General features: G+C 44.8%; 1 protein-coding gene across 3 annotated transcripts in view; it reads right to left on the bottom strand.

Annotated features, from left to right (window-relative positions):
• LOC146860186 (dual oxidase 1-like) overlaps nt 1-18,322 on the bottom strand; it is a 1,129,619-nt gene that overhangs the window by 25,102 nt on the left and 1,086,195 nt on the right. For all 3 annotated transcript variants that reach the window (XM_085644023.1, XM_085644022.1, XM_085644024.1), the window contains 2 exons: nt 6,646-6,878; nt 4,673-4,831 (listed from right to left, as the gene is read on the bottom strand). In XM_085644023.1, coding sequence (XP_085500149.1) covers nt 4,673-4,831; nt 6,646-6,878 — 392 coding nt within the window. The remainder of the gene's footprint in view (nt 1-4,672; nt 4,832-6,645; nt 6,879-18,322) is intronic.

Here is an 18,322-nt window from a genome sequence, read left to right as displayed (position 1 = left end):
GTAGTGACCTTTCCTTTGAATTTCAAGTTAACAAAGTAGAGTCGCTTTTATTAGCATTCAGGAACTGGCAGTCTTGTGTATTCAATATTTATGTATGGCTCTCGCTGAAAACAACTAACCTGAATACCTGATACAAAATCTGGTTATTCACTGCTAAGATGTAGCAAAAGTCTAAATAGAAATAGTTTATTGTCAAAAATGAATGCCAGGTTGCTCTGACATGGATCTTTGAGAGCCTGTTAGTGTGGCACTGGCTCTCTGCTCCAATGCCAGCAGGGAGCACTGCTTCCAGAGGGGCGTAGGAAGGAGACTCATGGAAGGTGTTGGGTGCAGGAGGTCATTTGTTTTGCATTTGGGACATGGAGCAGAGACAATGTAATGTATGGCTTCCCCATTATTCCTTGCTCCCTGTATTATGTGTGACAGTGGATTCTGAATGGCATCATAGACCACTTAAGCTTCACTCTAATTGTCATCTCATTGTCTCAGTGCAAAGAAAAAACATAGACTGGATACACTACTTGCAAACAGAACTTAAATCATGAGGACACTGGCTATAACCAACTCAGAATATTATTTGCAAAAAAAGAAAAGTGATGCTTCAGAGAAGAAATGTTGTCCAGTTGTGTCAATTGTCAAATGAACCACAATGAAGCAGATAGTTTTGCAAAAACATTGTTCAATAATAATCAGCACATAGTTCTGAATATAAAATTACATTGTTGTAAAAAGGATGTTTAGTAATTCCTGGTTATTTACAGTGAGCAGATTCTCTATTGAAAATGTGTCTTGATGCTGACACAAATACACCAGAAACTTAGTCAGCACATCCATCTCTAACTCCTGCTTGGGGTACAACCGGTTCATAAAGATTTTCTAAATCACATAGGATCCTGCCGTTCACTGTATGTATGTAGGCTTGATAAAATTGCCAGTGTCAGCAAGGTTCAACACTAGGGGAATGTGATGTGCTATTCATACAATTCATACTTTATGACTATGAAATTGCTTTATATTTGGGAATACCTGCATTCACTCACAGCCGTAATCTTGATAAAGATCACAAAGACTCTTTCACAGTTCTCTTGTTAAAATGACATAGAAGTCCCTCACAATTCTCCCATTGATACTATCCAGAAACAATGAAATGCCTGTCACCCAGAGCTTTGTGTTAGCTAAAGCCCTGTTTATATTATCAGGCAACTCACGCAGAGCTCTGGCTCGAGTAGCCCCGACAGAAGAGCTCAGCATTTTTGCCGAAGTGTCACTCATATTTTTTACTGTTGATATTCTATTCTTAATAATAACTAATAGATCATATTTTGGTAATACCCAGAGTAACTCAAAGCGTTACTCGGATAACTGATTTGCTAATAGCTTTTCTCCGGATCATACCCAGATTAACTCCTAATATATTTTCTGAAAATGCCCACTTACTCAATGCTTTAATTTTTATAATGCTCAGGCATCTCACAAATATCTTCCTGATAGTACAGACATATTCAAAGCTAAGTTTCTGATACTATCACACATAGGGAACTGATCTTGATAATACCCAAAATCTTTTAGAGCTCTGTTCCTAATAACACATACACATTTAGAGCTGTACTCAGCAATACACAAAGCATGGCTGGATGTTGTGATCCTATGTATAGTCCTTGTTGACAGAGAAAAGACGGTGAACACAATTTTTTCCCAATCATGAATAAAGCATTCTCTCGACCGCTCCCTCACAGAGTAAATTAGAAAATGAGGAAACAGGGTTTTCTATATCTCAATCTTCTGGTGTAATCATTAATTAACCTTCACCACTGGTCGTATGGACCTTTGTTCGTCGACAAGGATAAGTGAGGGTCAATCATCTACATTAATCCAACTGACATGTTAACTCATTAAGGACTGTTAGTACAGTCAACGCATATATTTTTAAATGAGATAAAGAGTTTCCTTCTTAAGTCTTTTAGTTTTTATTCATTTTATTCAATAAAAATTAGTCTTTTAAACATCCACATTGGAAAGAAACAGAATCCAGTAATTGATATTTCAATATAATGTCAAATAAAATATTACTCACAATAACACCGATTATTGTTATAATACAACAAGAGTTTTCCATATAGGAAGTCCCCTAATCTAAATGTATTAGAATGAGGTGAAAATAAGGTGTCAGTTCAGGTACTCAATAAAGAATTCTGATGAGATAAATCAATGCATACGCATAAAGCCTCTGCATGTCAAGCTGGAAAATATACTCAGCAGATAATCAATGAAAAATAGACTGAGCAACGTGTTGTGTAGAAAAGTATAAAGCTCAAAGATCAGTCCTGTCAGAGAGTTTGGGAAGGAATCCAGAATTCCTCATCTGGATGCTACTCTAGGGACACGCACTAATAGAAACACACAATATTATATATTGCAACATTATTTCCTTTTATCTCCTGTGTTCTCCAAAAGTGCTTCAGTAAACTCTGCGAAATAGGCAAACTCTACATTTTCACACACTGGTACATCAGGGTATAGACTTTAGGCCTTGAAAAGTTACATTCTTTGGATTCTTTAGCCTAGACTGTTCCTTTCATAACTCATTCCTCCTGTTGCCTCCTCTACCCCCTGCCTAATCACTAGCTAACAGAAGGCTACCGGAAAATTACAACATCTGTAACAAAGAGAAGAAAAAACATCTTGTGCAAACAACAATCTAAATGAGAAAAAAGGGCTTTGAATGTTAATGCATTATTTTGAATTAACATGGCACTGACAGGTAGGCTAACTTAAATCAGCACTCATTTAACTCAATTACAGGCTTTTTAACATTAAAGCATGATCCCCTACTACATATCCTTGTGTTTAGTAAATGTGCTATTTAAATGTAGGCTTTGCACAGTTTTAATTAAAAAAATAATTTTGTTGGCAAATAATATTCACTCTAACAAACGTTTACTGGGCTATGCAGTAAGGTTCAGGTCAAATGAAAAACTGTGACAATCAGCTAATCTGAGAGCCACTCTCCTGACTCTCAGTGAGATTAAATAAGATAGAAAGGTCTAACCATAACACATTCTTAAGTAATACTTCCCAGGCGTGGGCAAACTGTACACCTATTTGCTACCTCCTATTAGCCAAGGCTTACCTTCTCATAGTCTTAACAGCCAAGTATTTGAATGAAAGCTATAGACAACCTTCTCTCCTGGAAGTTCAACTCTTGAAATTACTACTAGAGACCAAGAGAGAAACAGAGAACTATCTCTCATTGACTTACAAGAAACTTTGGGCCTGATATATAAAGCCCATCTGTAGTTTCAAAGCCTGTGGTTCTCAAATTGTGTGGCTTTGAGAACACAAAAGGTCAAGATACAATGTAGTAATGATACATTCGCCACAAAATTGTTTCTGATTTACAACATGTCGTTTGCGGCACATTCTGTTCTATTTATTCTATTTTAGAAGGAGGAGTATGTTTTCCCCCTCCTCCTTCCAAACTGGAAAGCATGTATCAATGATTTGATTTGAATACACAAAAGGGGGTAGTATCCATTCTTAAAGTGAAAGCTTCCCCCAACTGACAGCTTCTAAGTTGTAAATGTTCGGGCATTGCGGGAAAGACAGCAATCCAAGTGATTGCTTCATATTCCCTTCAATACCACCCACAGAAAACCTACTTTAGTTTCAGACCGGAGCACCTGCTATTATAAGCGTTAGGGTATGCAATGAAAAAGAAAAAAGAAGGCAGAGTGGAAATGCAAATGAAGGGTTGGAAGTTTGCCGCCAATCCTTCCATCCCGACAATCATAGGGTTTCTGCGGCTGGAGCCTCACCTGTTCTGATGATAGAAATCTGTGACCCAGCAGTCTATTACCCAGAGGACCACTGGGTAATAGTTCCAGTCACCCCACCCTATTATCCCGACCATCCCACAGTTTCTATGCTCAGGACCGCAATGTGTTACAATGGCAGTCCAAGGTAGGGAAATTCTACAATGGCCCCCCAGATGCAGGAAAAATTGGAAAAGGGAAAAGTGGGCAAAATGCGCCCATGACTCATTCATGGAAAATTTGTTTTTAAACTTAGCCAAGATCTTCAACTTTTTGATGCTGGCAATGTGAATAAGTGTGTGAGAAGAAATCAACAAAACATATCTCAATGGGATAATGCTCCAACAAAATCCTTCATGACAAAATCTCCCACTAAATAATTTTGAGAAGAATTTCAATCCTCAAACATATTTGTACAAAGTACTCAAAGTTGCGTTTTACAAAGTTATGAACTTTGTAGCCAGCAACATTTAAAAATTGCACATCCCTACTTCTTACAAAGTACCATACTTATTATTATGCCACTCTGGCTCTATGTAAAGTTCAAAATATAGCTTTCCTTATATGTGGATATGGACATAAATCATAAATAACTATTAATAAATGTACTATGTATATTTTCAAAATTATACATTGCTTTACTATTGTTTTTTTTAAAATGTGAATAATGTACTGTTCATTCCCTTATTATAGGGATTAAAATATGAAGCACTACACATTTCAAAAGCTATGCATGCAAGCCCTCTATACAATATTGCAAACAATAAATCTGATTTTTTTTTTTCAGTATTAGTTATTTCCGATTACAGCTACTGTTAATACATATTATTTATTTTTGTATTTAGTTACAATATCCTTACCTTCTTACACAGGATCTTGGAATTGACAGATGATTTGAAGACCAGATCTTTGAGAATAGAAGCAAAGGGAGTTACCCCAATGCCTCCTCCCACAAGGACTGATACCTCAAACTTGTTCCACTCTTGGTGCCCCTCCCCAAAGGGTCCATCAAGGTAGATCTAAATGGAAAAGTAACCAATGATAAATATCACCAAGCAGAAACATTGTAGATGCATTAGAGCTTGTTTACATTTCAATGCACCTATGAGTTTGTAATTGCCACATGCTGGTGCTAATTACATCCTAAGATATATTGAATTACATATCATATTTCCAATGTAATCACAAATAGGATGATTATTTGTGCCTTGTGGATGTGCCAGTACTTGTGGTAGAGTGAGAACTCTGGGGAGTATAACAAATCAGAGATATGGAATTCTTAATACAGAGTTCATTTAATGAGAGGAGGTAGCTTGTGACAGTGCAGATATAGAAATCTATAAAGGAAACTTGAGAAAAGAGAGCTCCAAAAATCTTCACTTAAGATTCGAGAACAAAGTTGAGTGAGAAGTCAGATTAGGGATCTGAAGAAGCGGTAGTGATAGACACTGTAAAACCTGTTGGCTGACGTAGTGAAGGCTGCTGGTTATCTAAAGGATCAATCTTTGACTTGTTTATATATCTTTGTAATTCAACAATCTATGAAGAAATATTTTGTAAAAGATTGTACTATATTTTGTGATAAATTTAGAATTCTTTAAATTTAAGAATGTTCTTTTGGCTCCATTGCAATAGTAATTCTCCAATGGTGCGTAACAGTGGAAATATGATATGCAATTAGGCAGGGTTTGGGGAATCAGAGTAGGGATGCTCTGATTCATAGCAGGGCCCAGGTGTGTATCTGGTACACACCTTAAGCTTCCGAAGTAATTACCTATCTAGAAGTTTGCATATGTTGAATTAAGTTTCTTAGCTTTTAGAGACACACATCTTCACATAATACAGAATTGATTAGGACAGTTTGCCTCCATGACCCCAATGCTGTAGGGACCTGTTTCATGCCAGTTCACATCCAGATTTGGTTGTTGGATTGTCTGCAAACTACTTCACACATTAAAAATATCAATTCCATAATGTGAGTAGTGGCCACACCAATTCACTGATTAATTTGTATGGTCAATAGCATACTTTGCTACGTCCCCCTGTCCCAAGGGTGTAGGAAATGCCTCTGAGAACATTCCCCTACTCATTGTGTCCATGCACTTAAGGTATGTATAGTAATAAGAGGTGGGCTCAAATGTCAAAATCCTTCATAACATACCAGGATGTAATTCAAGGAAACAGTCTCTACCCATGTTTTACTATGAGGTTTAAGATGCATAGGAACATTCAGCTGGCTTTTAATAAATCTACAGGTGGCCCCACAGATATAGGACAAAATAAAATATCATTTTATAGACAGAAAAGGGTTCTGACTTACACTCCAAATGAGCCTAAAGCTTCGGATTATGTTTTGATTACTTCTCCAAATCAATGGCCCAATACAGCCGGTATACAGCCAGTAATTCCTTCACTAGAACCTATGAAAACTTGAGTTTAGCCAATACAATTGTAATACTAGTATTTCTACAGGTCATTGCAGTCACTGAGCAAAAAAATCAAGCAAGAAAATCTGGTCTTTTTAGTGCTGCTGCAGCAGACCACGAGTGATACTTCAGTCCAAATAAAACTTGCTTTTGTCTATATCATTTCTATAGATCACAAAGCCAATCCATTCTTTACAGATCAAATAGATTATCACATTTCTCTCAATACTCACTTGGATAGAATCACAGAAGTAGCAAGAAATAGTATGAGAAGAACAACAAGGGCAAAGTATAAAAAGTCAGATGTACCACTACACTCATCATTTAAATTTGATCTCAGCTTTAAACAACATCTATGGGGCTGCAGAGGATGCACTTTATGACACTTATTGATACAAGGTACCTACCTTGGGATACCCTCCAAGCTCAGCCACACTCTCAGGGGAGTACTGTTCCCGCAAGCGGGTTGTCCATGGGCCAGCAGCTCTAATGTGCAGGCTCAAAAAGTCCTCATGGGGAGCAGTGGTCAAGGTGAAAGGGTGGTACTCATTAGTTCCTAGGGATAAGCAGGCAATCCTTACCCACTGCCCAGATTTGTATTCAAAATCATTGGGCCGCTGAAATCTGAGATTAGTAACTCCTGAAACAAAGTAAAACATTACCTTTTCATTTATTCACTCTTTTAGTTATAGTAACTTAAAATATGTTTCACTAGATTTTCATGTTGGCACACTGAAACCTACATTCCCACAATAATTTAGCACAAATCTTTGGATTATACCAAACAGGATTTTGGAAATTAATTGATTCCTTTATACAACAGATATGTAAAATTCTCAAAAAATACCTCTTCACAAATACAGAAGTTGATGAGAAATCTCATTAAATTGATAAATGTGTGATTTATTCCTGAAAATTAGGAGCTCAAAAATTGTATTTGCCGGTTGTTTGTATCAAAATGTTAACTCCTTTGCAAAAGGTGAAACAATTATTTCTGGAGAAAATGACAATGAATATCAAAACCTGTAACATAATTTTTTTATTTTTTTTATTTTTCAAAACCTATATTGAAAAGTTCAGCATCACCAGAATACAATTTTACATCAAATCAGAGCATCATACATGGCAGATCATTGACAATGCACACCACATCAAGAAGTGGATCGAACAGGCAGAGGCATTATCAAGTACAATACAACAAATACTTCATAAAGACAAATGTAACTGCATAGTGTAGTGTCTGCACCTTAGAGGAGAGAGCAGGTCCGGCACAATAATGTAGGGGACAGGGAGGGAAGCGGTTACTGACCAGCACCGGCGGCCGCCGCGGGCGGGGTGCCAGCGGGGAGCACGGGGGAGGCAGTACGGCTGGGGTGTGGACGAGTGTGAAGGTAAGTCACCAGGGGGCCCCATATGTCAAGAGGCCGAGACCGAGCAGGCATCAGGTCCCAGAATTCCGATAGTAGAGTCTGGCACCTAGAGGCGTCCTCAAGCCACTGGGCAAACTTAGGTGCCGGTCTGCGCCCCCAACACATGGCCACCCTGCGCCATGCAAGGACCAGCAACATTGCGACCAGTCGATGAGAAGCATCCGGACAGAATTTAACAAAGCCCAACAGGCACAACGGTGGGTCATGTTGAACCGACGTTGAGGTAATCTCAGAGATAGCCGCGCATACCTCCCGTCAGAAATCTGATACCTTAGGGCACAGCCAAGCCAAATTAGCAAAATCTGCGGCAGGGGCAGAGCAGCGCAGGCATCTGTCATCAGGTATGAGTCCCAATTTATGTAATGAGCAGGGGTGCGATATACCCTGTGTAAGTATTTAAAGTGAATCAGACGGAGGCGATAGTTTGGAGACAGTTTTTTAGTTTGATTTCAACAATAGAGCCAGTCTGCTTGGGAAATGTCCTCACCAAGGTCCTCACCCCATGCCACTCGGGCACGCTCAGTGTAAATGGAGGCGGTCGACAAGGTGATAGCATATAGTTTGGTCACTAGCTTCTGGGGGGTGGGGGAGGAAGTCAAAAGCAGGCATCGACGGAGGTGGCTGGGGAAACGTGGGATGCAGCTCCCTGCAAATCGCCCGCAGCTGGTAAAATAGCAAACTATCCAGAGGACCAGAGGAAGCCGGAAGAGAGTAGAAAGTATTTTCGGGATATAGATCCACCAGCGTGGTCAGTCCCAGGCGGGCAGCATGCTTGGAGATGCCAGATGGTGGGAGAGGAGGGAAAGTTGGGTTCGCTGATAGCATGGGGGAATTGGAGAGGCGACGCAGTCCAAGCCAGGCCCAGCGCAGCGTCTCAACCGCGCCCACCTCAGCTCACAGGCAAACAGCCGGGGTGAACAGGGCGGTATTCAATGGCCAAGGGGCCGCAAGGTCAGCCTCAACCGCAACATGTGGCTGGAAGGGGGTGGGGTGAATCCAAAAGTGCAAGAAGCTGGCCTGGGCACATAGGACTTAAAGTTTGAAGTTGGGAGCGCCCATGCCGCCTACCGCCATGGGGAGAGTGAGGATGTCATAGGCAATCCTAGGTTGCTTGCCAGCCCAGACAAGAGATATGATCAAGGAGCGGATCTTACGAAAAAAATGAGCAGTTAGTGGTATGAGGATATTCAAGAAGAGGTAAAGAAATTTCGGGAGGACCACCATCTTCGCGATTGCAATGTGTCCAGCCAAAGGTAGGGGGAGCCGATTCCAGTGAGGTATTCTAGACTCGAGCCAATCCACCGTACACCCGAAATTGGCCCGCCACAGGTCATCCACGTCCCTGCTCACCCAGATACCCAGGTAGCAAGTGGGACCGGGGGCCCATACGAAAGGAAAGTCCGGAGCAAATGGCATGGTGGCTTCCGTAAGCGGAAACAGAACTGACTTATTCCAGTTCACCTGTATGCCGAAGAGACCACCAAACCGTATTATCTTGCGCACTGGAGGGCGGAGGTTTTCTTGGGGATGGCGGACATACAGTGTAATGTCGTCTGCTTACATAGAGACCAAAAGTGCATGGGCCAAGAAACCGATGCCCCTCTGAGTGTGGTGTTGCCGGAGCCGGGCGGTGAGGGGCTCCATCCCAATAGCAAAGAGCATAGGGGAGATCAGGCACCCCTGCCGAGTACCGTGCCCAATCGGAATAGGATCGGATATCTGACCGTTGATGCGAAGGCGGGCAGAAGGGCTGGTGTAGAGAAGCGATATCTTGTGAATGAAGGTGTTGCTGAAGCCGAGGCGCGTTAGTAGAAAGAATAAAAAGGGCCACTCCAATGTGTCGAATGCCTTAGTAGCATCGAGTAAAGCAGCAACTGCGGGCAGGCCTGGATTGATCTGATGAAGGACCGAGAAAATTGTACGAAGATAGTGGGATGTGGCGCGACCCGGGATGAACCCTGACTGATCCGGAAGAGCGAAGGTGGGCATGAGAAGAGTCGAGAGGCCAGCAGTTTAGCGAAGATTTTGTTGTCAATATTAATTAAAGAGAGGGGGCGATATGAATCGCGGCAATCTGGTGGCTTGTCCAGCTTAAGTAAAAGCGTTATCATTGCCTCACGAAGAGATTGCGGTAGGAGGCCATTATCAAAGGAGTCATTATACATGGCAGCTAGATGTGGCTGAAGAAGCGTTGCAAAGGTTTTATAAAAAGATGCGGGGAGACCATCTGAACCAGGGGCCTTGTCACTGGGTAGGCTATTTATGGCGGCGAGTATTTCGTCTTTGGGGAAGGGCTCATCTAAGAATTTACGATGGTAGTCCGCGAGCCAGACCAATGCGATTGTATCAAAGTATTGGTTGAAATCCTCACGCGAGGGGGTGGGTCCCGCGGTGTAGAATTGCGAGTAGTATTCCGTAAATCGGGTCTTGATTTCCTCAGGAGAGGAGGTTCTGGTGGGGCCACCGTCTCGGAGGGCCGTGATTTACGATGCCGCACGTTCGCCCTCACCAAAATGGCGAGCCCGGGCTTCTCTGCCAAGAAACGAGAGTTCCCCGTTGGCCTCCTCAGTAAATTCCATATGTTTTTCGCGCAGACGAGCAAGGGGTTAGGGTGGGTTGCATGAGCGGCGTCCAAAGCCTTAATTTCAGATTCAAGCTTATTTAAAGGGGAGCGGATGAAGCGAAGGACACCCGATTGTTTTGAGATACACTCGCTGCGGATCACAGTTTTGAAGCCTTCCCACAAAGTGGATGCAGAATCAACAGAACCAACATTCAAATCAAAGTAGGTAGAGATTGCGGTTTGGATCTCATCACAAAAGACGGGGTCATGGAGAGCGTTCGGGGGGAGCTGCCAGGTGAAGGCATGCTGAGGGGAATGGGGAAGGCAGAGACAGAGCTGGACCGGCGCGTGATGGGAAAGAGTGCGTGCCATGTTGTTGGCAGAAGTAAGCCTGGTAAGAACATCAGGGGAGGTGATCCAAAAATCGATACAAGACCAGCAGCCGCAGGCACCGGTGACGCAAGTACCCTCTCTAGTCTCGGGCCACATGTGACGCCATGCATCATATAATGAATTGTCGGTGAGTAGTGACTGAAGGCGAGCGGTGGAGCAAGGATGGGATAGATAAGAGCCAGAGCGGTCCAAGACTGCAGAAAGCGTGACGTTGAAATCTCCCCCCCCCCCCAAAGAAGTGCTGCGGGACCCAGGGATGATATTAGGTGCCAAACATGAGTGAAAAAATCAGGGTCTTCCGAGTTAGGGCCATATACAGCAGCGATAGTCATTGGTTGGGACAGGAGTGAGCCATGCAGAACGACGTAGCATCCTTCAGGGTCAGTAAGAACTTGAGTCGTGGTCCATGGTAACCCTCTCCTTATCAAGATGGACACACCCCGGGAATAGGAGTAATAGAAAGAGGAATGCGATTCCCCCCAATAACGTGATTAGAGTCTAGTGGAGGTCGCTGGTAGCAGGTGAGTTTCCTGTAAGAGACATATGTACATTTTGTGCCGGAGAAGGTGAGAGTGGAAATGCCTGGCCTTGCGATGGTCGTTAAGACCGCGGATATTCCAGGTCCAGCAAACGGCTTCAGTCATACGACTCTAGACCAGGGTAAGATGGGGTGCAGGGCAGCAAGTGCAGGCCGTGGCTGTAAGCGGGTGTGGGAAAAGGGGCGGGCGTACCTGGGGGAAAATTGGACGAGACAGTCACATGAAGCGAGCTCTGGAGCCAACCAGTGAATTTGAGTGTGTAGAGCCAGGCTGTAATGAAAATCACTGGTAGGGATAGAAAGGGGAGGTAGTCGACACCGATCCCAAAAATGCCAACCCATGCCAGAGTGAGGTACATTGTAAAAACACAGTACAGTAATCAAGCATAGTAGTGTAGTGATGCATACTAAGGAGATGCATAAAAATATAAACAAGAATACTTAAAACCGCCCCCCACCCCAACCGTCACCAACCCACCTTGCAGGATGCAGTGCAGGAGCCCCAGCAGAGGGCAACATTTCCCACACAAACCCCCAGACCCATCCGTCCCACCCCCACAACCACAAGACAATTCCAAAAGTCCCTCCACCCCTACACCCACTCCAACCCCCCAATCAGGCTGAGATACCACCCATTCCCACCCCAGGAACCCGTAACTTGGAAAAGGGGAAACCAGAATGAGTAAGGGAATTATCCCGTTAGGGCATGGTAGGGCTCAGCGGACACCCCCGCAGTTAGGCAGGGTGGCCAAGCTACCGGAACTTCAGACAACGATCAAGAAGTAATGAAACCCATAAAGCACAACCAATCAATCATTATCACTAAGGCGATCAACTTCAGCAGGCTGAGAGCTGGATGGTGAAGAACGTGATGATTTTTCAAGTTTCTTTGCAAAGGCGAGGGCGTCTCTGGGGTCAGGAAATACAAGCGTTTTTGCGCCCTGTCGGACTCTCAGTTTTGCTGGATACGCCAAAGAGTAAGAGACCTCGTGTTTTTGCAGAATCCGCTTTGCAGGAAGGAATTCGCACCGGGCAGCCTGGACAATAAGAGTGTAATCCGGAAAGAACTAAAGTGATTTGCGTTGATGGTTTATTTTGGCAATGTCCTGTGCTGCACGGAGAATGGCATCCCGATCCCGGAAATTTAGAATGTTTGCGATGATAGGGCGAGGAGGTAGTCAGGGACCAGGGCGTGGACCAAGGGAGCAATGTGTGCGTTTGACAATAAAAACTGAGAAGAGTACATCACTGAAGAGTTCCTTGACCAGTTGCTCAATGAAGACTTCCATACGGGATATGTTGGTGGATTTCAGGACGCCTGATATGCGGAGGTTACTCCGACGAGAGCGCGCCTCCAAGTCCTCGTTTTTCTCCCGAATGATAGCTAGGAGTTTGTCCATCTCAGCAATTTCTGATGATACTGAGTGGCAGCATCCTTGGCGTCCGAGACCCTGGACTCAACGTGGAGAAGGCGATTGTCGTGGGAATCAACACAGGACTTAACAGAGTCCAGCAGGGCAGAGAGCTGATCCAGTTGGGTCGCTATTCCAGTGACCGTTGATTTTACATCGAACATAATTGGTTTTAGGTCATCGTCACGGGTAGGAGGCGAGTCCATGGCGACCGTGGGGTCACCGCTGTCCGAGCCAGCGCCATCCTGGCGAGTCGACCTGTGCTGATCAAAGGCAATTTTGGGCTGTTTGGGGTTGGTCCTCGACATGGCAGAGGAACCAAACAGCAGGCGCCACCAGACAGCGGGGGAGAGACAGATTGCCCAAAATAAGCAGATGGAACGCAGACTGATCAGCCCACCGCAGTAGATGTAGAGCAGCCGGGAAGGATCGCCAGATCGTCTCCGAATGTGGGCAGCAACAGACGGCCTCCAGGCACGGAGAGCACTTGGACGGAGGAGTGTGGCGAACAGAGGACGTCAGCAAAGCCAGGAAGGGCCTCACAGGCACAACACCCCAACGAAAACAGAGGCCTGGGAAGGAGGAAAATGGGCACACTGAACTCTGCAATGAGACTTGGCCATCTCACAGATCGGGGCCCAACCAACAAGACCAGCAATGGCGAGGCAGAGCAGGAGGCTGAGAGGAGAGCGCTAGCAGAGGAGGAGGTCTCACAACACGTCATAGGCCCCCAGCGTAGATATCAAGGAGGGGAGAAAGTGTCCAATAGTGTCCAATAGGGTCAGCGTCCAAAGAGTCAGGGCACAGCCGCACAGCAGTTACAGACTAAACAGGGGAAATGGCAGTGTCACCAGGAAAAGAACGCAGCGGAGGGCAGTCCTGGCTCGAAGTGGACGCTGCGTGATGAGGAAAGGACGTGGCCGATGGCAGAGGAACCAGGGTGGCGATTCGACAGGGTAGTCCAGACAGGGCACACCACTCGAGGCAGGTAGCAGATTGGAGATTTGAGGGGGCCACAAATTACCACACAGAGGGGGCAGTCATCTGGCGTGAGGCGGGTGCCGGAGATCAAAGTGCGCGCCGCGCTTCGCACAGGCTGTGCAGTGAAGGCCACCCCCAGAGAAGGCCTGAATGAAGAGTTGCCACCGTAGGGCTGGAGGCTTCAATGTGGTGCTACAGCAGATGTATGCCGGGGCGGGCTTGGGAGGTTCTGGATGGCAGCACCGCGGCAGCTCTGGGGCAATAAGGGAGCAGACAGAGGATGGACCCCGGCAGCGGCAGGGGCACGGGGCCAGGCACAACCAAGGGCGTGAATATTGTGAGCAAAGGACTGGATACATTAACAAAGGAATATGGTAACCATAGCCGTACAGCCAAAGTAGTGTTGAAATATTTGCATTTTCAATTATTTGACCAGTGTTATTGTGGACAGTCCTTTATTGGTAGAGCTATTTAGAACACTAATGATAAGAGCACTGGACTTTTCATTGGTTTTCTGTAAAAATGATTATGGACTATGTCATTGTTTGTAATTATCACTGTCCTGGATGCATGTTTTCCAACCAAGTTTATTTACTGTCTCACTGTTTATGTCTTTTCTTCATGTTTTAAAAGCAACTAGCAATCCTTTATACCATGTGATCAAGACCAGGGAGGGGTCGAAACGCGGCATGTTGCATGTCTCCTGGATCTAAAGATCTCAAACACGATGAAGCAATAAAAACAAAACACCACCTGGAAAGGGATTTCATGTCCTGATAGTGAGTTACTGCCAATTTCGCTTTTCACTATTGCAAGGCTACCTGTTCCCATAGGACAGAATGGGGAGTTTGTTTATAACATCTTATAAACATAACTGGCCCTGGGAACAAGGTAAAGAAATAAAGTTTAGTATGCCTGAACTCAGAATCTAAAGATGCATCTTTTAGCGATGGTGATTTTTACATTGTGTTTGAAAATACCACTTTTAGAAAGTAGATATTTTCTTGCTTAGCCATCCTGTGTGCCTCTGCTAGGATGTGTATTGACTGTCTGTCTTTGGAGTGACAGGGGCTAGGGTTGTGCTGGGGCTCCAGAGAGTCTAGATGGGTCAGGGCTGGGCTGAATAGACCTGGGCTGCATTCAAAGTAGTGGGAGGAGTTGTCACTAGCACCTAATTAGGCCTGGTCTGTATTTAGAGTGGTGGGAGGAGATTTCCCTTGCACCTGAATAGGCCCTGTCTACCTTGGACAATTCTGTCTCTGCCTCCTGTTGGGAAGCTGGGCAAGAGAGGACCAAACTGGTTTGGACTAAGCACAGAAACTCCTGCCAGAGAGGACAAAGGATTTTGGGCTTTAAAAAAGTGGGGCCCAAACGTCTAAACTTTAGAACTCTTTTGGACCAAGAAGACTGCCAAGAAGAAGAGCTGGAGTAGCTGTGAGGAGGAACTACCACTTTGCTGAGTGCTTTGCTCCGTGGTCGTCAGTGGCTGCTTCTGTCTTGGGCAGCAAAAGGAATGGACTGAACTTTCTGCAACTTCTTTCTTTGAGTATCTCCAAGGGCATGAGGTGAAGCTTGCCCCCTGTTCAAGAAGTCTCAGGAACAGCAAAGACTTCAAGTTCTTCTGCCCTCAGCACTGGGGACGGTGTGTTTTGTGCTGCAACAGAAGAAAAGCAACATGACGCAGTTTACGACATCACTGCTGACTCCGTGTCGTGAAGTCACCGCAGAGGGCACCACCGCAGTGCCGCACAGCGAACTTGGTCTCAGTGAAGAAGCCATCTGATGCCGCCACAAGCCGCTGCTCACACTGCGACCTGTGGCACCGCACTTCGCACCGCCTCGCTTCACAATGCTGCCTTGGTATCCCCGATGACGTCGCTCCACGTCAAACGTGGTTTGAGTGCACAGTTCATAAGTTACACAACGCACCATCCTCATCCCGCACTGCAGCCTTGGCCTACCGACGCTGGCGCCATCGACTCCAGTTCGTCAGCTGACGACAGGGCTTCAGCAACGACGACGACGCTGCCTGCACCCTGACCTGCCAGCACCGCATCATTTTGCACCACGACCCTGGTCTCACCGACGACGCCATCTGCCGCCGCCACAGAGCGTCTGGTCACACCGCGACCCGAGGACTTTGCACGCCGCACCGCTGCACTTCACACCGCGATACCAAAGGGAATGATGGACGGAGTGTTAGAGCAAATCAAACACTCACCCCCAGTCGACTGATCTGGGTTTAATCCATCATCATTCTTTAGCTCACTCCACCACCCCAGTTCAGACATGGCCATATGCAAATCAGTCTGACCCTGTGCCTCATGGGAACAGTCCAGCCCGAACTGCCAAGCCATGTCTTCCCTGGACCGGAAACAAGCATCCTGGGACCGGTTTCGGGTTCATAACCCTCGTCAGCCAGGCTATCTTGCATCCAGTGGCAAAGTGAGCAAGGGACCCACGTCTGGGCATACCCTGCCAACTTAGGGCGAACAAAGCGATACCAAAGGGGATGATGGACGGAGCGTTAGAGCAAATCAAACACTCACCCCCAGTCAACTGATCTGGGTTTAATCCATCATCATTCTTTAGCTCACTCCACCACCGCAGCACCAATGCCTGCCGACGCCATCGCTCCTGACTTTAACTGCGTGGAGTTCGATCTGCAACGCATGTGACTTCAAGGGCCGGACAACTCCTGCACCGACCTCTGGAACCGACACCTGCGGATGCCATGCGTTCGGAGCTCAACTAGAGGCCACCGACACCCTGCTTTTCTAAAAGTACTGTTTTGCAGGACTTCCTGACACTTTAGTTGGCTCGCGACACCGCTGTCAGCCAGTACTGCTTGGATTTGTTTGTTCACAGCGCCGCGATAGCCCCAGATGGAACTGTATTTCAAGGTTATTTTGATAACTGAAGATTTCTAAGTACTCTATGGTGGATTTTTTATCATTTTTGTTTTTGTCTTAAGTATATACAAATATTGGATCTTTTTCTAAGTTGGTGTGGTGTCCTTTTGTAGTGCTTACACTGTATTACTTTTGGTTATGTGCAAATGCTTTACACACTGCCTGACTGTTTGTGCCAAGCTACCAAGGTGGTGAGCAGAGGTTATTTTAGGAGTGTAACTCCCTTATCCTGACTAGAAGGAAGGGTCCCACTTGGACAAGGTGCAAACCATTGCCAACTAGAGACCCCCATTTCTAACAAAGCCACTGATGCATTAAAAAGCAAGCAGCATTTTACAAGTGATATATCCACTTACCTTTGAAACTGGCAGCTGGAGCAGGCTTTGTCCACTACAGACGGCTATAAATTTCGCAATTGTCTTGTGGCCCATGAGAAAAAGGAAGAAGTGGATTGGGGTGCGGACTGCCCTTCGTTTTAGACAAATAAAAGTCAGCTGTTCTTCAGTAAATAAAGTGGCACTGTCTGGATAATCATTAAAGATGCCTGCCTGTGTGAGTGAAAATATTTGCAGGGCATTGTTGGTACACATAAGGCTGTAAGCGAACCTCAGTATGTGAGGGAAAATAATTGGAAAAAATAAGCAAATTACTAAATGTGCTAACGGGTTCACCTTACATAAAGAGGGTCTGACACGCATAATGCCTCCAGCAGTAATCGCGTGCTGAACAGCTGATATCAGGAAGGTAAAGCCTGCCATGCTGATGGGCACAGCTTTGCAGAGTTGTAGTGCAGACGTCTTGCCTGTTGCACTGGGAAGCGGCATTCACCTTGAAGGGATTTCTTCATACATGTGCACTGACAGGCACTGCTTCGGCAAGGGAAGCCTGTCACACTGACGGGCACAGCTCTTCACAGTTGCAGCACTAGTCACTGGAGCAATTTTCTCCAATTAGCCGACAAGCACAGCTTTTGAGTGGCCATTGAATTTACCTGCATTACCCGTTACCATCACAGGGAGGAAGGAAAGACATATCTGCTTTCTGTACTCAACTCCGCCCATGAGCTTTGAAAGGCAGAAACAGAAATGGGATTGAAACTTTAGGAACTGATGGTTAATTCTACAGTACAGTCTTAGCAATTTCAGTATTTTAAGTACTGTAATATCCATGCAGCAAAGCTGGGAAAATAATCATATTGTTAAAATGGCTTTATATTCTATAAGGAGAATAAACTTGTGTTAAGGTAGAACACATTTATTTTTTAATCGTTTCTGGTCATATAGGTTTTGTATTAGTTTTCTCCTTGCAGTGAGTACTTAATATGACTATAGCTAATATGACACAGCCTCCTTAATTTTTAGATGAGGTAGGGGAACCAATTGTACTGTAGAAAGAGTGGGAAGCATTATTCATATCTTATCTGATTGCAATAGGTGGGTGAAAAATTCTCACCTCTTAGGAAGCAACATTTATTTCACAATTCAATGATCCAGGAAAGACAAAGGGTTGACAATTTAGCAGATTCAGAGAAGAAGGAATAAGGTGAAGAGGTTCAGAAAGATGTACACCAGACAATGTTTCATGAACTGGAAAAACATTTTGGTTAATGTGTGATTATGGCATTAGCAATACACACATTTTTCTACAGAGTACAAGGGCAAAATGAGAAAGCGACAAGTCACATTGCAGGATTGAGAGGGTTGGCCAATATGTGGAAGTTTAGTCCACACTTAGAGACCAATTGGTTAGATATAATAATAACCTAAAAATCCCCAAAAAGTTGAGAGCCTGTAATCAGCACTTGAAGGATGCCATGGATATTGCTAAATGCATGGAACACACAGCGGAGTGAACG

The sequence above is a fragment of the Triturus cristatus genome, chromosome 3_1 (assembly GCF_964204655.1).
Source record: "Triturus cristatus chromosome 3_1, aTriCri1.1, whole genome shotgun sequence".
In the NCBI taxonomy this organism is placed as follows: Eukaryota; Metazoa; Chordata; class Amphibia; order Caudata; family Salamandridae; genus Triturus; species Triturus cristatus.
Note: the sequence above shows the minus strand (reverse complement) of the source record. Positions and strands in the feature narration are given on the sequence as shown.